At 45.2% G+C, this 23,268-nt stretch overlaps 1 protein-coding gene across 1 annotated transcript in view; it reads left to right on the top strand.

Moving 5' to 3' along the window:
• Positions 1-1,373: 1,373 nt before the first annotated feature.
• MARCHF10 (membrane associated ring-CH-type finger 10) overlaps positions 1,374-23,268 on the top strand; it is a gene marked incomplete at its 3' end in the record, with an annotated part of 84,873 nt that continues 62,978 nt past the window's right edge. The window contains exons 1-2 of the mRNA XM_079725498.1: positions 1,374-1,469; positions 10,455-10,574. Coding sequence (XP_079581624.1) covers positions 1,380-1,469; positions 10,455-10,574 — 210 coding nt within the window. The 5' untranslated portion in view covers positions 1,374-1,379. The remainder of the gene's footprint in view (positions 1,470-10,454; positions 10,575-23,268) is intronic.

Below are 23,268 nucleotides of genomic sequence, written 5' to 3'. Positions count from 1 at the left end.
TCACACTTCCTGATTTCAAACTTACATTACAAACCTACAGTAATCAAAAAAGTATGATATTGGAAGAAAAACGGACACACAGATGACTGCAACAGAATAGAGAATCTGAAACAAACCTATGCATATATGATCAATTAATTTATGACAAAGGAATCAAGAATATACAATGGGGAAAAGACAGCCTCTTCAATAAATGGTGTTGGGAAAACTGGACAGCCACATGCAAAAGAATGAAACTGGACCCCTATCTTACACTGTACACAAAAATCAACTCAAAATGGATTAAAGACTTAAACATAAGAGATAAAACCGTAAAACTTCTAGAAGAACACATAGGCAGTAACACATAGGCAGTTCTCTCCTCTCTCTGCCCCAGCTGCACCAGGCCCTGAAGCCCTGAAGCCTCTGTACCTGCTGTCCTTTCTGTCCCAGATCCTCTCTGCTCCACTTCTGGCCCAGCTCACTCCTTAGCAAACCCAGTGTCATTTCCTAAGGAAAACCTTACCTCCCCCTCCCCCAATGACAGAGAACCCCGTATTTCTGCTCCATCGCACTTAGCACCATCAGGGTCCACTTATCAATGTTCAAAGACTTGGGATTTGAATCCAGAGAGTCTCACATCAGTGCCCATGCTCTAATCATGATGGATTCCAGGGATACTCGGGGGAGAAAATCATCAGGACTTGGTTTTTATACGGATGGGGCAGGAAAAGGAAGTGTGAAGAAAACTGCCCAGGTTACTGGCTGGGCAGCCGGCTGGTCGATGCCAACATTTCCTTCAGAAAACTCGGAAGGAGGAGCAAGTTCGTGAGAAAGTCATGTGGAGTTTGAAGGGGCTGGGGAACAGCAACATCCATCGCCGGTCTTCCAGGCTAGATGGTAGCAACACGAAGGCCGGGGCCATGGCATCTTGCCGACCGCCGTACCCCAGTGCCCAGCGGAGTGTCTGAGTTGGAATAGGGGTGTGATCATTTGTTGAGTCAATGAATTTAAGTTACCAGGGTCTCAGAGCTTTGGTCATTGCTACGTTAGCTAGGTTCTTGGGTTTTCTTTTTTGTCGTGCGGTAGAACTGCTTTCTGAATCAGGTGTCTGCCAATCTAACTCCCTATGAGTTACCAGAACAGGCTCACTGAAGCCAGCCCATGAAAGTGGCTGCATTATTTATGTCTGGAACAAGAGGGCTGTAAAGGCATAGACACCCATACAAAGAGTCCTTTCAGTCTGAAAGGAGCATCTGTGCCTTTCCAACAATGGATATTAGATTAATAAGAGAATAAAAGCAATTATACTAAGAGAAATCCAAATATGGCAAAGCAACAAAGGCTGATATAACAGCACATTTATTTATCTTTTATATGCAGGTCGCGGATTAAGAATCATGTTTCATAAAGCAAAGGACAGGCAGAAGTTCGTCAGTGATGTTCAGTATCTGCGGGACATGCAACATAAGGCGGACTCAGAATATCAGGTAATGGCAGAATGTGAGAATATCTTCTACTTTCACTTACGGTATTAGGAGAGAATTCAGGCTACAGTATCAGTATATGATAAGCAGTAATAGGTTTCTAAAATCCAAAACCCACACTTACTAGCTGTGTGACCTTGAAAAGCTACTTTACCTCTCTGAGTCTCAGTTTCCTCATCTGTACAATGGGGATAATAGTCTCCACCTTATAATATCGTCATGGAAATAACATTTTTCAAGTATTTAGCACAGAGCTTGGCACACAAACCTTATCAACCAATGACATCAGGGCTTAAATTGGAAAGCCAGCAACCAAGAAAAAAGACATTAAGGAGTTAACCGGGTCGCCCTACCATTTATAAAATAACACGCCCTTCCTGTTGTCCTCCGGCCAGAAGAAAGGTGGTTAGCACATTCTACAATAAGCTAACTCTTCGTCACCCTAGCTACAGTGTTTACAGGCAAAAACAAAACAGACAGGGAGCCTGAGGAGTCATGATGTAATTACCCAGAGCTGGCATAGGACAAACTTGCCAGGCTGGGTTGTGGGATTCTGGGAGCAGTTAGAAAGTGTCACTCAGCCCGCTGGCCGGAGGTCAGCCCTCGCCAATCAAGGAGGCAGGTCCTCAGCCTCAACTGAGGATCGAAAAGCGCTCCTTCCCTAAGGAAAATACAGGCCTGCCGTCATCAGGTTTTCCTCCTCCTTAGCAATCTCAAATATAACTGAACCTCCCGGGGCACCAAGGAAACCAGAGCGATCTCAGTAACCTGATTTCACCTGTGTAGCACAGCTTAGCTCTGGGCCTGGAAATGGAGCCAGCAACTTCCTCCTACATTTGCCAGTCCACCTCCAAGGCTGTAAAGTTGAGGGAGTCTCTACAAAATAAATAAGAACATAAACATCCAAACTGGTCACACTGGGGGACCGTCTCCTCTCCACAAAGATGCCTCTGCCACACAGCCCAGGTTTGGAAATACTTGTTTGAAACTGTCTCTAGAACAGGCACATAAGAAAATCAATCTTATGATTTGATGGGCTCTGCTGAAGAAAACCGCACAACTGCGTGGCTTGGAGCCACTGCAGCTTTATTTTCTAACTTCGTTTGGGCTTTCAACACTGTCCTTGTTAATAAGGACAGTTTCAACACCGTCCTTACAAATAATAATATTTATTAAGTGCCTACTATGTCCTGAGCAAAGTCCCTGCTCTCCCGGAGTTCTTATTCTAGGATCGAGAAACAAACCACACACAAGTAAAGTAATATGTAAGACAATATAATGTATATGATAAATATAATGAGGCCTATAAAAACAGAGGTAGTAGGGGTGGGGTGATGCTCCTTTACACAGGCAGGGAAGCCTCTTTGACGAAGTAACATTTGGTCGTGGAGGTAAATGATGGGAAAGAGCCAGCCAGAGCATCCTGAGCAGAAAGAAAGCAAGCGCAGAGGCCCTGAGGCAGGAACTAACTTGGAGCACTGGAGGAAACAAACGAAGGCCAGAGTGGCTGGAACGCTAAGGGAGAATGCAGATGAGGTAGCTAGGACCAGATCGTGTCGAGTGTCTCAGGACAAAGCTTGGTATTTGGAGTTTATTCTTATCCCAGTGAGAATTACTGAATGATTTTAAGCAGGGCAGTGGTATGATCTGCTTTACCTTTTTTAAAGATCACTCTGGCTGCTGTGTGGGAAAACAACTGAAAGGGGCAAGAGAAGCAGCAGAAAAACTTGTAAGGAACCCGATAGAAATTTAGGAGAGACCAGCGTGGTGGGAGCAGGGGTGGCGAGAAGTAGCCCGAACCAGGAAATAGAAGCAGCGCAGACACCTTGCTGATAGACGGGGAGGCGGAGTGAGGGAAAGAGAGGAACAGAGGATGACTCACTTCAACATGTTTTCTTGTCCATTAGCTCCCTCCGTTATCACAGTTTAAACTTTACCGTTTTTTCAAACCTCCCATCCCCATACTTTCAACAAGGACCGTCTCTTCCTGTTTTACACACACGTGAAACCAAACAAAGAATCTGAGGCCGGCAGGAGGGGAGCCACTCAGCTCTTCCCCTTCTATCCCAGGCTGCACGCCCGTCCAGCCCTCAAGTCTCGATGGGTGAAGGACACTCTCCCTCCTGGTGCCGGACCTGAGATCTTGGTCCATGCCCCTCTGTCTCCACCCCTCTCCATCCATGGGCCTCTCTTCTACATCCTTGGAATTTCTCTTCTTCTTACTGGCTCAGCCCACAAACATGCTCAACTCTCATACTGAGAACAAAAGAACAAAGCTGTCTGTGGACAATGCGTCCTTTTCTAGCCACAGCCCTGGCACTTTGCAGTCTCCAGATGTCCCTAAACAGTCAGCTACACTCCTGTCTCCACTCCGCCCCGCCATCCCATTCATGCCCTCACCTGCTACAGCGTGGCGGTCTCCTCACCTCCCCTGAAACGGTGCTCGCTAAGGTCAGTAGCGAAATTCAGCAGACACCTTTGTAGTCTTCGTTTTCTGAAGCTTTACCTGCATTTGGCGCTATTTCTCTTTCCCTCTCGCAACATTACTTCTCCGGCTTTCCGACATCGCACTCTCCTGGTTTTCCTCCCGTTTCACTCACATTCCTCTCCCTGCCCCTCACAGGTTAATTCCATCAGCCCAATTTTCTCCTAATTCACAATGACTGTGGCCCATCTCCTCCCCTCCTATGTTTCTAACCACCACTCATACACTGATGACTTGTAATCCTGTGTCTTCTCAAAGTGTCACAATCCCATGCACACCTGCTTGCTGGATGGTTCCATCTGGGTGTCACACAGGCACATTGAATTCAGCGTGTCCACAGTTGGACTCCACATGTCCATCCTCTTCTGTAGCCCCTCTCGGAAGACAGCGACCCAAGCCTTCCCTGACTCCTTCCTCGCCCTCACCACCCATATCCCCCAGCTACCAAGTCCTGCTGAGTTTACCTAAAATCTCATGAGCTTGTGCCTCCCTTCTCATCCTATGGCCATCGCCCTGGTTGCATCGTCCATAGTTTAGCTCCAAGACTATTACAATGTCCTCATAACTGGCCTCCCGGCCTCCAGCCTTGCCACCTTTCAGACTGAAATTTATGTAAAATGCAAACTATGTAATTCGGTTGTTTCCTCTCACGTAGAGGTGTGTCCCAGACCCAAGAACCACAGCAAGACCAGCCCAATCCTCGACCACTTCTCTAACCTCCTCTTCCCTCTTCCTTACTCTCTCGATAAGGGTGGTGAAGACCATAGTTGTTTGTTTGTTTTTTTTAATATTTATTTATTTGGTTACACTGGGTCTTAGTTGCGGCAGCCAGGCTCCTTTAGTTGCAGCTCACAGCCTCCTTTAGTTGTGGCTCACCAGCTCCTTAGTTGTGGCATGCGAACTCTTAGTTGTGGCATGCGGAATCTAGTTCCCTGACCAGGGATAGAACCCAGGCCCCGCTGCATTGGGAGCATGGAGTCTTAACCACTGCGCTACCAGGGAAGTCCTAAGACCATAGTTTTAACTTAGAACTAAAGGGAACCTCTGTATTCCCATAGCACCCTCTTTACATAGCATAAAATTCACCTGTTTTAAGTTTAAATTGACCAAATTTGCCATCATTGCCATCACCTGATTTTAGAATGTTTCCATCAGTCCAGTACCAAAGCACCCTCTTCATACCTCTTTTTCATCGCTGATGAAATTGTGTTGAAATTGTCTTTTGTGTGTCTTCCTATCAAACTGGACTGCAGCTTCCTAAGGGCAGGGACGGAGTCTCACTCTCCTCTGTCGAACCGAATGCCTTGTCCTTGATGAAAGCCAGCGTTACCGAACTTGACCGCCAACTCTGTTTATCAGACATAGATCCAGCTGACTTGTAACTAATCCTCAAAGTTAAATCCACCTCCACTGAGCATTTTCAAAACCACTCACCACAAGGTCTGCAAAAATAAATATGGTTGTCTTTAATATGTTCTGAGGATTGTCGAATTAAGTATATAGAAACCCACAGAAACTATTCCTTTGACAGGAACAGCAATGAGTTATATTATTGACTCTGTCCCTTGCCTTGTTCCAGAAAAGATTTAAAGTTGGGGTTTAAGAATCAATTGCATGGCTTTAATGACCCCTCAGTAACTTGGTCCATATACGACCTTTGCGTATTTAGATTATTTACTAAGGTAGAGTTTGCACTGAATGAATATTGAAATCTTGGGCCATTGATGAGCTTGGCCAGTTACTCGTGGACATCCCAGCTTTCACGAGCAGCCCAGCGATGTGCAAGGGATTCCCTGTTTCAGGGTGTACAAATAGTGTAAGACCTACTAACCAGATATGACTCCCAAATCATAGACATTTGCCACATATGCCTTCCTGTGTTGGACTTGCCTTTAATGAACTAGCTCAAGTTGAGGCCCTTAGAAACCTCCTGTATACACTATTCCTGCTACAGCCTAAAATATGCTATGGGTTGGTATGTACCAAATTAGCAGTGACTTTATAGGTCTGTATGCTAGTGGCAGGAGAGGAAGGTTAAACCCACCCTGAATTATTCTGATGCTACTCCTTTCAGTGGTTGGGTGGGACCTGTTTGAGAAAAACAAGAGGAGATACTTATTTGGCATATTACATGCTGTTTCAGAATCTGGTAACTAGTACATAATTATAGGACATCTCAGAATTTGGCTACATGCCTTCAAGGGTCTTTGTGCTGCATAGCTTTTCTTCCCCTTCTCTCCGTCAAATGTGTTTATGTAACTTGTGGCGAAATTTAGCCATTAATGTCCACTGAAAGCTAGAGAGAAAGAGTACACTTGGAGTTTCAGGATGATTTTCTAGACTATCAAATGTGTTCAAATGGGCTTTATTTTATGTCACTTATTCATTCTGATTCTTTCAAGTGCAGATCAAACAACTAATATGATGATATAAACTTGTTCAAGGACGTGATGGGTGACTATACCAGGTGGCGAGGGTTTGGAGACTGTCCACTCGGGGTTGAGGGAACGGAGATAATTCAACTTTCCCTCCCGTAGGAGTCATGGGGAGGGACATGTGACACGTGTGTTTCTCTGCTCTTCACAGAACAGAAAAATAAACTCAGTCGAGGGGAATATCATGTCAAACTCTTTACACCTTTGATTTCTTAACCTCTGAAAACTAATGAACTTCGATAATGTCCCCAGTGATCATTAAAACCCCAAACTCTGAGTTAGACATGTTGGATCATAAAAACAACAACAACAAAAGAAGCAACTGAAGGCAAGTCCCACTTCCCAAAACACTCACAGAGTTCAAGTAACAATAACCTTGACAGAGGCCACTGCTGATGAAGAGGTAGAGTTGGGTCATAGTTACAATGCGGTTTTTTTTCTTAATCTTTATTGGAGTATAATTGCTTCACAATACTGTGTTAGTTTCTCTCATACACCAAAGTGGATCAGCCATAATGCATACATATGTCCCCATATCCCCTCCCTTTTGAGCCTCCCTCCCACCCTCCCTATCCCACCCCTCTAGGTGGTCACAAAGCACCGAGCTGATCTCCCTGTGCTACGCTACTGCTTCCCACTAGCTAACTATTTTACATTCGGTAGTGTATATATGTCGATGCTACAGTGCTTTTTAGGCCAGAACCATGAGGCTGGGAAGTGTCCCTGTGGGGCATGGCTTCTTAAGGTACCAGGAGCCCGGATGATGACTAAAAGAATGGGGCTGGTAATAAAGGGAACAAAAGAAACTTTGAGCATCGCTGTGGGTTCAGAAAGCTGTAATTCTGAAGAAAGAGCAGTTTGCAGAGCTCCCTCAGTTGGCTGCCCGGGGGAACAGGCAGTCTTAGGAAACAGACCTCTACTTCCAGGGGAGAAAAACCAGGATGAACTTCAGGCCTGCAGACCTTCAGGCCTTCAGAAAAACAAGGATGAACTTCAGGTCTTTTTTCTTCCACAACCAAAATCAGAATCACATTATTTAGCAAAGGCTGACTTTAGAAAAAGGAGTAAACCAAGAAATGGGATTGGAAACAACAGTTAAAGCCTGTTGATGATGATGATGATGATGGTCCTGATGGTGAGTTTTACTGAACGCTCACCGCGAGCCAGTCACTCTGCTAAGCATCTTACCAACAGTGCCTCATGCTCTCCCAGCAATCTTGCAGCACAGAGACATCTCCCTCTCACAGACAAGGGAAGCAAGAATCCATGGAGTTAGTCAGCCTGCCCAAGGTCACAATGCTAGAAAGTGGCAGGGCTGTGGTTTGTCGTGTTTACCCGTATTGAGTTACGGTGAGTCACAAAACCCATGTCATCCCCCACAGGCATAGATGCACATTCTGTGTTCTGCCCTACAGTGGTAGCTTCTGCACAGAAGGCAGCCTGACCGCGAGCACCGCAGTCAGAGGAATGGGCTTGGGGGACGAGGGGGCCCGACGCGGAAGGAGGAAGCCCCGATTCTCCGCAGAAAGAGGAAAGGAGAAGTCACTTGAAGCCTCCCGTTTCAAGACTCGGCCAGTTTTGTCACATGAACAGAAACTTATTTATAGCAATCTAGCTCCAGACACATGAAATTGAAAGGGAAATAAAGTTCCAGAGTAAGGGGAGCCCCTGGTGATGATGAATTACAAATCGGTTCCTTCTCCCCATCCTATGGATTTCACGCGCCTCTGCCCCGTCCCTTCAGGACCCTCCAAGCAGAAACAACATCAGTATCAAAAACAACAAAAAAATCATTCACATTTACAAATAACAAGAAAACTAGCTCCTGACGGGGGTGCGGGGTGGGGGGGGGTATGGCTAGGTTCTTGCTGTTTCCAGGACTGGAAGTCCGAACTTGGCTCTGTCCCCGTGTTCCTTCTCAGCGAAGCAATAACTTGGAAAGGGCTAACGTTTGATTTACATGGAAAGATTGCTTGGCTGTTTCAAGATAAAAATTAGGAAGTACCTACCTTGCCACTGGTTTCTTCTCCTGGTCCTCTGTGAGAGGAAGGATAAGAAATCAGAGGGGGAAAACATTTTTTTTTTCCAACGTTGCAAACAATTCTATTCCTCCTCCCCTTTTGGTAAAGAAATACTTAAGTTGCATGCATTCTTGGAGAGAAGTTTCAAAAAACACTCCGCCCACAGGAATTCTGTTCATCCCACCAAATCTGCCTCGGTCCTGCGTGCAATAGCTAACACAGGCTCCTCCACTTTCAGCCCATCAGCGTTTTCTTCTCGTGCCTTTAATACAAGTGGGTTAGGATAACAGAGACATCTGTGGCTCCAGGAAACAATACTCCAGGCCAGAGCTCCCCCCTCAACAGGGAGCTCCAATCTGAAGTCATCGTAAAGGCATAAGAAAAAAGAGGCCCATATTTAGTTGAACTCCATTAAACTCTCCAGCTGACTCTCTTTAGTTTTACGTTGGTTTATTCTATTATTTGGTGTCTGTTTGTGTAACTTATTTATTATAGTTACTACTATTCAGTATTGGACGGTGGGGGGGGACTTCTTATTTATTAAAACAAACACTATCCAGGATTATTAAAATGGGTTGCTGTCTATACGGCATCGTTTTTGAAAATAAACCCAAGGGGAAAAAGAACCCCACCATTTTGGAGCGCTCTTCCTTTCCAAGCAAGGTGGGGTGAAACAGCACCTTTCTCTTGGGAATCCAGGATTCCACTAGCTGCAGGTAACTGATTCACTGTTCCCAAGTCCAAGTGGTAAATGTTTTATTAATATCAGGTCATTTCTACTCTTAACCTTGTAGCAGAATATTGGCTTTCTCCTTGGCCGTGAAATTCTGGCAAGTCCTTCTACATCAAGGCAGGAGATGCATTTTCTAACAGAGGGAAAAAGATGGAGAAGGAGTCTTTCCTTTCTCAACACAGGCAGGAAGAGGGAGATGTCAGGCCTAGTTTAGAACAATAGTGTCCATCTTTACACTGTGCTTCTGTACAGTGGATAATTTGGCCCTGGCAGGACAAAGGTGAGTTCAGTCACTGGATCTATAGAAATGCTGCAAGAAGTTTTACTATTTTGGAGTATTTGAAATATCAGTTGAAAATGAATTAAGCCAGGGACTTCCCTGGTGGCACAGTGGATAGGACTCTGCACTCCCAATGCAGGGGGCCCGGGTTCGATCCCTGGTCAGGGAACTAGATCCCACATGCATGCCACAACTTAGAGTTCACATGCCACAACTAAGAAGCCAGCGAGCTGCAACTAAGGAGCCATAACTAAGACCCAGTGCAACCAAATAAATACATAAATATTAAAAAAAAAAAAAAAAAGAAAGTGAATTAAGCCAGATAAAGACAAATAGCATGATATCACTGATATGTGGAACCTAAAAAAAGATACCAATAAACTTATATACAAAACAGAAATAGACCCACAGACATAGAAAACAAACTTATGGTTATCAAAGGGGAAAGGGAGGAGGGATAAATTAGGAGGTTGGGAATAACATGTACACACGACTATATATAAAATAGAGAACCAACAAGGACCTACTGTATAGCTCAGGGGACTATATTCAATATTTTGTAATAACTTATATGGGCAAAGAATCTGAAAAAGAATATGTATACACATACACACATATACATGTGTATGTATAACTGAATTACTTTGCTATACACCTGAAACTAACACAACATTGTAAATCAACTATACTTCAATTTAAAAAAGAGAAAGAGAACAGAAAGAGAAGTAAATGCAGTGTATTGGGTACTTCCTTAAGAAGGCAATCGTTGGGTAAGTACTTAACAAAATGCCTCTAAGTATGTATGTTGTTTGAATGTATTGAGGCAGTGACTAATATTTTTGACCTGACATTTTGGGCAAAGGGAGGAGGGAGTGATGCCTGGGTGAGTGTCTTCACACCTGGTAACAGGTATTGATGAACACTTAGAGATGGACGCCTGCATTTCCTGTTCCTCACAACAGGAATTAAGCATAAAGTTATCAAAGCTAGTTGTGGACCTAAACCAAAGAAACATCTTTTTTTTTGTTCCGCAGGCTTGTCTGAGACGACAGAAATACAGAAGAGACCCAAATGGGAAGAGACGAGATCACTTCTGGGGACAAGAGACAAATTTTAAGAGATCCCGGTTTTCAAGTTGGTCATCTTCCAAACAGGTACTTAGAATGCTGGGAGACATTCTTTTGCTGCAGGGGGTGTGTGTGTCTGTGTGTGTGTCTGTGTATCTGTGTGTGTGTGTGTAACTGACCTAGGAAAAAGCCAGCCCAAAAAGGAGATGTTGAAGAATCTTAGAGGGCAGGGTAGGGAGAGGCAGGGGCAGGAGCTCTTGTCCTGGGTGCCACCCCTGCCCCTCTTCTGCTGTGTGACCTTCCCTCTTCACCCTGGTTGGGCCTCACTCTTCTCTCCTGTAGACCAATGGAGACGGTCTCTGAGGTACCACCCAAAGCAGAAATGCTGCAATTCTCTGATTTTAAGAGTCGGAAGCACCGGGCCTTCTAAAGCACTGCATCATAATATATCTATATACTTATATCTATGCCTACTTGACCTGTCTATATTAATATAGACATATATATATATGTAGGCTTATAGTCTTACCCATTGCATTGCTTAGTATAGTTTTTATTTCAAATAGAGTAAAATGCAGTAATAATTGCGTCATGTAATAACTAGAAATTGTTCAAATATTTTTGTCTGGATGATAATAAATAATAAGATCAGTATAATATGATAACAATATGAAAATGATGATTACAGTAGTAGCAGTTACCATTACTCGAGTGATTGCAATGTTCCAGTACCGTGCTAGGCGTTTTATACCTATTAACTTATTTAATTCTCATAAATCTCTATATATTTGCCTCATTTTACAGATGAGAAAACTGAGCCCTAGAAAAGTGAAGAAACTTAATACTTAAGATTTCACAGCCAGTATGTGGTAGAGTAGAGTTTCCTTTCTAGGCAGTCTGACCCCCGAGAGGGTGCTCTGAACCACTGAGCTATATGATCATATTTCATGTTTAAGATCTTATCTGTGTAAGAGTTTTACTTATCCTATGTAAGCACTGAAGACCGCAAGCTGCATACAACGATGGTTGTTAGTATGGCAAATTAAGATGAGTAATATGCTTTTTATGATTTCTTATTTAATGTTTTATGGCTGAAATATACTCTAGAGGATGGACTCTCTTTTCTATCAGTGGTGTGGATCCTCAAGATAGATCCTGGATACCTGATATCAATTAAGTTCTTCTTTAATCTAGGATGCTCACATGGTGCTTATTTCATGTTCGAAGGACACCTTAAAAACATCAGTGATTGATGTTTATGGATGCATCCCTGGGAGAGATCTATACCCCCTATTAAGGAACATAAAATCACACAATAAAATATTCCACCTAAAGCCTGAAGGTGAAAGAAACTATCTCACAAGATCGGCAGTGCTGAGAAGAGCACATTGCCTGCATCTTTTCATGTTAGCCAAGGACTAAATATAATGCCTGCTGCTGATTAAACTTAGGGAGTGAGATTAATCCAAAACTTAAATCTAGTTTGGCTCAAACAACACATTTTTAGCATTAAGATAAATTCTCACAGTTTTGCACTTAGAAACAAAAATCAAGGACAGATGAAAAAAAAATGTAATTTCAGTCAAACAGTAGCATGTAGCCATATTCCTAGTTTGGAATTACTAAACAAACGGGCAGCTGGGTTCTTCTATTTTCATGCAAAGACTCATATGCAGAGTCTTGGCCATTTTGCATGGCAACACTCATGCATTTGGGATATTCTAGAACTTGAAGGTTCATGCTCCTCTCCACAAACTGTGTTTAGGGGACAAACTGGTGACAGATTCCTGTAGTTCCCCTCTTCATGCTATACAAATTACTCATTCTTTAAGGCATCATTGCAAAACACTCAGACCACATCTAAAAAAGGATGCAGCTGCACATATAAAAGCAATTATGAAATAAAGACAAAAATATGTGGTAAAGTGCGTAAAACTGGCATTTTCTAAAGCACGCGAACAGGATTTTTCATGTTTGCTGTATGTCACTGCACCTCAGTTTGTCGGAGAACTTGGAACAACATTACTTGATACTTCCGATTTTTTCCAGATGATGCTCTCCCAAGGGTTTGGGTATTGACTGTACAAGTAACTTCCAAGTCGCACCTTCTCTATCAAGAAGAGTGACAAGGTCCGAATTTTCCAGTGAATTTCCCCTCCGCTTTGCTCCCTGTACTACAGATATTCTTTGGGGAATACTGGAGGATTTGCCTCTGGATACAAAAGTGCAGGAAGGTCAGGGTGAGGGGAAGCGTCATGGAATTCATCCTTTTCAACAGCCATCAGGACCGTGTGCTTATAATCCCAATCCCTCCTCACTCAATCCTTAGACTTTTGCCTGGTACACGTGAAGCCAGAGAGCCCTTATGACATTCAAACCAGAGCCCAGAAATCTTCAGCTCCCACAATCATGGGCTAGTTTGAAGATTTCTCCTCCCAGGTTTGGACCCCCACCCAGATTCTGTGAAAATCTGGTTGTTCTTAAACCTTCATAATCTGGGGCTGCCCTGCTCTATATCAAATCCTGAGGAAATGCAGAATTTATGAAACCTCTTTCTACAGGGTCCCCAAGGCCAGGGAGATCCTAGAGCTAGTTTCCCAGGATAAGAATGCTGGCACCAGGGCTTCCCTGGTGGCGCAGTGGTTGAGAGTCCGCCTGCTGATGCAGGGGACACGGGTTCGTGCCCCAGTCCGGGAAGATCCCACATGCCGTGGAGCAGCTGGGCCCATGAGCCATGGCTGATGAGGCTGCGTGTCCGGAGCCTGTGCTCCGCAACGGGAGAGGCCACAACAGTGAGAGGCCCGCGTACCGCAAAAAAAAAAAAAAAAAAAAAAAAGAACGCTGGCACCAGGACTTTCCTGGTGGTCCAGTGATTAAAACTCTGTGCTCCCAATGCAGGGGGCCCGGGTTCGATCTCTGGCCAGGGAACTAGATCCCACATGCATGCCGCAACTAAGAGCCCGCATGCCACAACTAGGACCCGGCGCAGCCAAATAAATAAATAAATATTAAAAAAAAAAAAAAAAGAAGAATGCTAGCATCTCCCAAAGGAGAACCCAGGCCGGACTGATGCCATTTCCAGAGCTTAGTGTATGGAATGTCACATCAGGCACTAGAGCTGCAAAAGATCCTCGGTCAGTCAGAAAGTGGCAGGAGAAAGATACAGTCCAATGAGACAGTTTAAACCCAACCCAAGCCCTCTTACCTAGGGAACATTTCCCTGAGTAATTTCCTTCTAGAAATTGCTGTGGCTGAAAACTCAAAAGAACATTTTATCCCTGATTTGAGAAGGCAAGTTCATTCCCTGATTGAGTGGGTTGTGTGAGAGTGGATTGCTTAATCCATGGACATTTTTCCACTGTACAATCACGATGTGAAGCATGCTACCACCAAATTTTGACACTTGTATTGCAAGTTCCATCACTTGTTCATTCCTTAACCCAGTCTTAGACCATCACAATGCTGATGGGCCTGGAAAAAGTGAGGCATTTACCATCAAGTAATAGATCCAGTATCAAGATGCCATTTCTAGGGCTTCCCTGGTGGCGCAGGGGTTGAGAATCTGCCTGCTAATGCAGGGGACACGGGTTCAAGCCCTGGTCTGGGAGGATCCCATATGCCGCGGAGCAACTAGGCCCGTGAGCCACAACTACTGAGCCTGCACGTCTGGAGCCTGTGCTCCGCAACAAGAGAGGCCGCGATAGTCAGAGGCCTGCATGCCGCGACGAAGAGTGGCCCCCGCTTGCCACAACTAGAGAAAGCCCTCGCACAGAAACGAAGACCCAACACAGCAAAAATAAAATAAAATAAATTACTAAACTCCTACCCCCAACATCTTTTTTTAAAAAAAAAAAAGATGCCATTTCTAAACACCTGCCTGGGGGTGGGCAGATCCCCAGATAAATGCACAGTTAACATGGTAGCCCCTCCCTTATGGCACAACCTCCTCACTCCGACCCGTGGCTTTAACTGTTGGTTATGCAGAGATTGTGTTCAATCTAACGCCAAGATAAAGCAATCACTACCAAGCCTGTGCTGAGGGGTTCTTTAAAGCAGCACCTCCTAGAAAAGGGAACCCTCCTATATACGTTGTTGGTGGGAATGTAAGTTGGTGCAGCCACTATGCAGAACACTATGGATGTTCCTCATAAAACTAAAAATAGAATAACCATATGATCCAGCAATCCCACTCCTGGGCATATATCCAGGCAAAACTATAATTCAGAAAGATACACGCATCCCTATGTCCATAGCAGCACTATTCACAATAGCCAAGACAGGGACACAACCTAAATGTCCATCGACAGATGAATGGATAACGAAGATGTGGTACGTATATACAATGGACTATTACTCAGCTATAAAAAAGAACGAAATAATGCCATTTGCAGCAAGATGGATGCAACTAGAGATTATCATAGAAGTGAAGTAAGTCAGAAAGAGAAAGACAAATACCATATGATACCACTTATACATGGAATCTAAAATATGACACAAATGAACTGAAATAGAAACAGACTCAGGGACATAAAGAACAGACTTGTGGTTACCAAGGGGGAGGGGGTTGGGGGAGGGATGGAGTGGGAGGTTGGGGTTAGCTGACATAAGCTTTTATAAATAGAATGGATATACACACTGCTATATTTTAAATGGATAATCCACAAGGACCTACTGTATAACACAGGACCTTCTGTATAACACAGGGACCTACTGTATAACCTACTGCTCAATATTATGTAACAACCTAAATGGGAAAAGGATTTGAAAAAGAATAGGTACATGTATATATATAACTAAATCACTTTGCTGTACACCCGAAACTATCACAACATTGTTAATCAACTATACTCCAATATAAAATAAAAAGTTCAAAAAAAAAATAAAATCATTAGTAAAAACATACACACAAAAAAAACCCCACAAAAGCATGCACACACACACACACACACACACACACACACACAAAATAGAATGGATCAACAACAAGGTCCTACTGTATAGCACAGGGAACTATATTCGATATCATATGATAAACCATAATGGAAAAGAATATCAAAAAAGAATATATATATGTATAACTGAATCACTTTGCTGTACAGAAGAAATTCATACAACATTGTAAATCAACTGTACTTCAAGTTTCAAAAATTACAAAACAATAATAATAATAAAGCAGCACCTCAACACATTTAAGTTAGCTGTGTGACACAGTACAAAGAACACTTATCATCAAGGGCCACCTCTGTCCCTCATTACAGTGTGAATTCGGACAAAGCACTTTACTTCTAAGTACTTCAATTTCCCATCAAGGAGGTCCTTATTATTATGCCATTATCTCAGAGGATCATTGTGAGAACGTGTGAGATGCTCAAGTGTCATACTAACATTAGATTCATTATAAGTTGCCTTGGTGTCCAGCTATGCTTGCAAATGATGCTCCAACACTTATCGATAGAGGAGCAGCTCCTGAGGCTTCTAGAATACCTTCTTTCCTCTCAGCCCCATCTCAGGCCACATTTCTGAGAGCTAACCTAACGTAGCAACTTAATTTCACACCCTTTTCAAAGTTACCTACAACCTTGTGAGCTGTTTAATCAAATTAGAATTTAACAGGGAAATAAACAGCAGCTCTACAGGCCAACTACACCTTGGATGATTTAGTACATTAAAAAGCAAAGCGGTCTCTCAGTATGAGCAGGAAACAGTGTCCCTGGGACACTGCTGGCCCAAAGGAGCCTGCTGTGGTGCCAGGGGCACCAGGATATTTTGACCTCTCAAAACTTCTCAGAGGGGACTTCCCTGGTGGTGCAGTGGTTAAGAATCCACCTGCCCATACAGGGGACACGGGTTCGATCCCTGGTCTGGGAATAACCCACATGCTGCGGAGCAACTAAGCCCGCGTGCCACAACTACTGAAGCCCCTGAGCCTAGAGCCCACGCTCCGCAACAAGAGAAGCCACCTCAATGAGAAGCCCATGCACCGCAACGAAGAGTAGCCCCCGCTCGCTGCAACTAGAGAAAGCCCGCGCGCAGCAATGAAGATCCAACACAGCCAAAATTACATAATAAAAATAAGTTCAAAAATAAAAAAAATTTTTTAAAGAAACTGAATAAAAAAATTAAAAAGACTTCACAGAGAACGGTCAGGACCCCCAATTTCCCCAGAGAAAATGATGCCCAGCACTTGGGGGACAACAACCTTCAATGAAGAAAGTCTTCATGGCCCCTTCTCATCTTCCAAGATCCCGCATCCTTGCTGGATGGGCCACTTCCAAGAGCACAAATCTCAAGGACTGAGGACATGTGGTCACTATATTTGGCAAAGAAGGTGGGGACCAGCCCTCAGTTTTTCAAGGACACCGTTTGCTCCGATAATAGGAATAGGATTGTTGTCCTTTCACCATCAGCAACCGAGCAGCTAAATGTTTAGATTCCAGGTCACCAGGACCCAGCGTTACACTGGAAGGAGGCGGCTAACCTGCCACCAGCAGCAGCGGGCTCTGCCCCAGGCCTGGCTCAGCAGGATGCTTACATCCGTGAGATCTCCTGAACCTCCCAGAAGGCAAGGGAAGCTTAAGCGTGAAGGCGGTTACCCAACATAAACATTTTAATTGTTTTGTTCGTGATCATCCACACAAACGTTGGAGGTTGAAATGAAAACTAAAGCTCCTTCAAGTAATCTGCAGTGGCTTAAAAAGTCAGAAGGTGCATTCATATACGAGGGCAGCAAAAGCCTAAAACTGTGCTGTCCAATACAGCGGCCACTAGCCGTGTGGGACTATTTAATTAAAATAAAATTTTAAATGCAGTTCCAGCCACATGTGGCCCATGGCTGCCATATAGGACATTTCCAACATTGCAGAAAATTCTATAGGACAGCACTGCTCCTGTTTATGGTCAAGTCCAAAAGATAAAACAAGACAAGATCCCACGGGCCAGGAAGGGGTTTTGTTTCCCAGAAAGCGTCCTCGCACACTCCGCACTACAATGCTTTTGCCCACCCCAGCTCCTTGCAAACGTTTGCTCTCCGTTGCTGAGTCAGGTGTCCGCGAAGGCTGGCTCGCTTTGCATTTGGTGTTTTCCTCCAACTTAGGCATATTTGCATGTCTCCTTTCATTACCTGTCTTTTCCTCCAACTTAGGCATATTTGCATGTCTCCTTTCATTACCTGTCTTTTCAGCCTCTCCTGCCTGTGAAACCTGCAGCTTCTCCTCTTTCAAACCGCTCTTAGGGAGCTGTTTGTTCTCCCATTAATCTGTCAGTGTCAACCTACCAACACCCTTGATGGTGTCATGGAAGCAGCCAGCTTAGCACATGGCATACGCGTTCTGTGACTCACACTTTTAATTTTCTCTAACGTCTACCTGTCCATTGTCAGACTCCCCGTGGGCCGGGCCTCCCGTCGTTCTGGCCCCGGGCCCGTGTGAAAATGAGGCAGGTCACACACATACAAGCTGGCTCTGACTGCCGCCGGGGGTGGGGGGCCCACCTGGGAGGCTGTGAGTCATCCCTAACACCTGGCCAGGTGTGGTCACCGCCGCCCCCTCGACTCCAGCGCAGATTCCGCGCCCTCGAGGTGCACCTGAGTCACAATGCAGCTCCACACCCAGCATCTCGAGCCCAACACAGACTTCAGGGAGGCAGAAAGGGCAGCCCACGGTTTGTCGGGAATGTTCGTTGGAGTTTGTTTTCCATTTTAGCCGTTGGTCTGTCCTCCCTGGCCTGTCCCACCACCCCCTCAGACTCAAGAGGCTGAATGCATTGTCTTCTCCCCTCAGATGGGTTCCTCTTCCTGAATTCATTGCTGCCCAGGCCGGAATTCTGGAGATTATCCCAGACCCCTCCTTCTCTGCCCCTTCTCAACCTCATAGCCGTCAGACACCAGAGTTAGACTGTCTTCCCTCCTCTCGCTTGAATCTGTCCACCAGCACCTCCCTTTGCAGGCCCTGTCTTTTTTTTTTTTTTTTGGCCTGGATTATTGTAGGAGCCATTTTCCTGATCGTTTTGTCTTCACCTAACCCCTTCCGGCCAGTCTCACAGGCAGCATTATGAGTGGATCCCTCTAGAAGCAAACTGGATCATGCCACTCCTCTATTAAAAGCTCCCTAGTGGTTCCCCATGTCTTTGGGATCAAGTTCAAACCCCTTAGCAAAGTGTTTGATGGCCTTGATGGCCCTCAAGGCCCTGGATGGCCTGACCCTCAACTCTGAGGACACTTCCTCTGGGAAGAGCTTCCAGAGCTGCTCCTGGGGGTCAAGTGGCTTGGTTCTTGTCCCTCCTTTGAATTCCCCATAACACCGTCTGGGCTCAAGCCCATCTTAGGATACGTCTTCCTGTCTGTCTCGTCCTTAGGCTGGGAGCCACTCAGGAGCAGACACTGGTTATTGCTCTTTTTTGGTGGTTGGAATTTGCTTTAATAGATTTCAGCAAGAGAAAAAAAGAATAAATGAAGTAAATGTGGGAAGAATCATGCCAATTTTCGAATCTGAATGATGGGTATATAGGAGCTCATTATTATTCTCTCTACTTTGCCATGTTTCATATTAAAAAAATCTGAGACAAAGGCCCCACCCAGGGGCAGGAAGTTATAAGGCAGGACCCAGGTGAGGTGCCCAGGGAGGGCACAGGGCAAGGGAGAAGGAGGGACAGAACCTTGGAAGGAAGAGATGGTGCAGGGGGCCCGGAAGCAGAGGTGATGTTGTCCCTCAGAGGGTGGCATTCTCTAGGACCTGCTGTCTTGTTGGGCAGGTCACCTCCCCACCAGCAGCTCTCTGAGACTTCATTCTTCAGGACTCACTTCCAGACTCTTCCAGAAACCAAATCTGCTGGCACCTTGATCTTGGACTTCCTGCCTCTAGAACTGCTTGAGCAGGAACTGGTCCCGGGCATTGGTGCACAGGGCGATGGCCAGGTGAGGGGCAGACAGGAGCACCCCGCTGAGTACCGCGGCCCGCATTGCACGGGCAGGAGCATGTAGATGGTGTAGATGAAGAACACATTTTTTTCTTTTTTTTAAAATCATAGGTTCACAGCACAGGAAAGGGACCTTGAAGGACATTTAGTCTAGTCACCCATTGCAGTTTTAGACACACTAGTTGGTAGAAAGTTCTTTTTTTTTTTTAATTTTTATTTATTTATTTTTGGCTGTGTTAGGTCTTCGTTGCTGCGCACGGGCTTTCTCTAGTTGTGTTGTGCAGTCTTCTCGTTGTGGTGGCTTCTCTTGTTGCGGATCACGGGCTCTAGGCGCACAGGCTTCAGTAGTTGTGGCACGCGGGCTCCGTAGTTGTGGTTCATGGGCTCTAGAGCGCAGGCTCAGTAGTTGTGGCACACGGGCTTAGTTGCTCTTTTTTCCACCACACACTAGGAGCTCCATGAATGTTTCATGACTGTCAGTCACAGGAATGTTTTAGGAATGTGCACATGTTGAAATCATAGCGGTGTAGCCACAACCGCCAGAGCAGGACTCTGCCTCGAGCAAGAGAAGAAAGTGCGTACCGTTACCAGGAGTGGTGGACAGACCCTGGCCTGGCTTGAAATCATCAAGAAGAGAGTGGTTTGCTAAGACCGCCAACGTGCAATGGCCAGTTTGGGTCTGAAGATTGAAACCGCAATCAACCATTTGGAAACCTCCTCATTGGTGACGACCAGAGTAACTGGCTAAAGAGAACGTTCTTTTCCTGGCCTACCACTCTGCAAAGGGACAGGTGGCTTCTTTAAAGCTCTGGGTAAGTTCCTTTTGTCACAGATGGGCAAGAACACAAAGACATAAGCAGCTCTCCATGGACAGAGGAAACTCAGAACAGCCCAAAGTTGACGCAGGACTCACTCGTACTTTATAAGAGGTCATCTTGGTGTGCTTGAATGTTCCACCAGGTAACTCACCAGACTGAACTGAAAGTTTCCTTTGTGATCATATTATAGAGTAATTGGAAGACCTGGGGTGCAGGCCCCTGGGCAAACCAGGGTCCTAGAAGCCTTTCACAGCAGTAAATGGCACAAATGAATGATAATTGGTCTGGGCAAAGCCAGCAGTGCTTCATTTCTCCTCCGTTTCTGTGCTTCACCTGAGTTCCACTAGGTAATTTAAAAATAGGGCATGGCAGGAAAATGGGGCAACTGTCAGTTTAAATTGCAACTGCTTCCAGAATGTCGTCCTGCCTTTTGAACAGATGAGCAGGACAGCCTAGAGTCAATCCTTCCACGGGGTGATTCTGCCACTCGGCCCAGTGAGACAAACACCAATTGTCATCCCAGCTCTGTGAAATCGCCGGTGCCGAGCAATGTTGACCTCTGACCCCAAGAGTTCCCCGTGTTAATTAGACTCAGCAGCTCAGAAATTGCATGAGCGAAGATTACGATAAAGTGGCTTTTTTCGCATTTTATGTAGTACTGTATATTTCAGTTTACATCTTATTAAAATCCCCTACTTAAAAAAATGGTTCTAATTGCTTTTTAAAACCCAGAAACTTGTTTAAAACCTATTAAAGTTCAGATATCAAAATTAAAAATTTTTTCAGTCAGTTGCGAGACATGATTATTCAGGGGCACACTTGCATTAAACATAACCTATAAATACAGCATTTCACCCTAAAACCTTCTTTTGTTGACAACAACAATTGCTTTATTTGTTAAGGAATTATAAATCACTGGTGTTCAAGACACTGTGTTGGGTGGTATGGGGATATAGTAATGAATGACCTCCGGTCCCTTGGTTCCTCTCCCTTTGTCCTCTCACTGCCTGCTCTGTGCCAACTTTCCCTTCCCAAGCAGCCTGTGTTCTGATCAGCCTGTGCTTGATCCTCTTAACACTTCCCTTGCCCTTTGTTTTGTTGCCACACCTCTCTGGCAAAATCCTGCCCATCCACGGTCTCTGGGTCTGCACCCACACCACTGGCGACTGCCGGAAAAAAAATCACCCAACCTTGAAAAATGGTGCCCCTGGAAGGTCACGACCACTAACCTGCAACTCTTCGGTGCTGCCCAGTTTCCCTGGTCAACTGTCCCTTCCACTTCAAGCCTTCTTCCCTTTCCCCAATCCCTCCTCTCTTCCACCCCACTCCACAGGGGTCCTCACGGGGAAGCTCCCTCTCAGCTCGCTGCTGCCCGACCCATCCACCCCCTTCCCTCTGCACCACCCCCCCTCATTCCCACCCAGTTACCAACCCTTCCATCTCTGCTCAGGACCCTCACTCCGTCCATCGTCCCTTCCATTCCTGCGTCTCCAACTCTGTACCAGAGCCTTCCCTTCCCATCAGCCTTTAATCATGATCCAAGGTCTCCTATCAAAAATCTTAAGAAAACAACAGAAGAGACCTTCCTTGAGCCCCCATCCCGTCCACTTACTGCTTCTCCCTCACAAAGCTCTCAAAGGAATCATTTACACTGACTGACTCAGTTTCCCCACCTCCTACTCACAACACAACCCACTGCGATCTGGCTACCACACACGTCATTCCACAGAAAGGGCTCTTCGTCAGATGCCTTCCACGTCTATGATGCAGTCCTCACTGCGCTCCACCTCTCAGCAGCTTTAGCTCGCCTGGCCACTCCACTGTCCTCAAAACGCTACGTCCCCGTGCTTCTGCGAAGCCACGTTCTCCTGGCTTCTCCTCCTCCTCCTCGGCGCTGAGTCCTGGGATTCCTCCAGGCTTGCTTCTCTTCTCACTCCACACCTGGGGGTTTATCCTGGTTTTGTATCACAGGCCTCTTGGGCAATACGGACGACCTCTCTGGGTCCTCTTCTCACAATAATATTTTCAAATGCATAAAAAAAGATGCACAGGATTTCAAAGGAAACCACAATCCTTGAAATAATCATCAAGATATTTTTAGAAATCTGTGACTCAGTAATATATGTGCTTTTTTTTTTTTTTTTTTTTTTTTTGCGGTATGCGGGCCTCTCACTGCTGTGGCCTCTCCCATTGCAGAGCACAGGCTCCGGATGCACAGGCTCAGCGGCCAAGGCTCACGGGCCCAGCCGCTCCGCGGCATGTGGGATCTTCCCGGGCCGGGGCACGAACCAGTGTCCCCTGCATCGGCAGGCGGACTCCCAACCACTGCGCCACCAGGGAAGCCCTGTGCTTCTTTTTTAACACATGAAATAACAAGTGATGGGCGTAAAGGGTACTTTGAGACATCTGTAACCTATTTAATGAAATGTGAAAATACCTGTGATTTTGATTGGTGACAAATCAGAGGTACTGCTAATACTACTGTGGTTTGTTGCCTGTATTAGTAAATGAAAGATATGCTTAGATTTCAATAAGAGATTAGTGGAAATAAAGATGCAATTTTTTTCCCATGCATATTCATGTCCCACCCCCAAGACACCCTGCTCTATTCTCCTCAGGTTACCTGCCCAAGATGTTACCTGCCTATGACTCCCAAATCTGCATTTCTAACCCAAACCTCGCTTTTGATCTCCAGATTTAAATATCCAATTGTTTTCTAAATAATTTCTACTTGGATGGCTCAAACTCAATAGGCCCGGTGCTAAAGTTCCCAGCCTGGCCCTTTGTTCTTCCTTTTTTTTTTTTTTTTCTGGCCGAGCTGCAAGGTATGCAGGATGTTACTTCCCTGACCAGGGATCAAACCTGCGCCCCCTGCAGTGGAAGTGTGGTCTTAACCACTGGACCACCAGGGAAGTCCCTGTTCTTCCTTTTGTGCAGTATCATCAGAATCTGACACTTTCCTCCTTACCGTCTTACACATCACCAAGTCCCATCCATTTTACTTATCATTTTAATCCATCTGTGTGTTTGTCTCTGCTATCACCTAGTTA

This window comes from Hyperoodon ampullatus (genome assembly GCF_949752795.1).
Source record: "Hyperoodon ampullatus genome assembly, chromosome: 19".
In the NCBI taxonomy this organism is placed as follows: domain Eukaryota; kingdom Metazoa; phylum Chordata; class Mammalia; order Artiodactyla; family Ziphiidae; genus Hyperoodon; species Hyperoodon ampullatus.
This window is presented reverse-complemented; position numbering and strand designations above follow the sequence as displayed.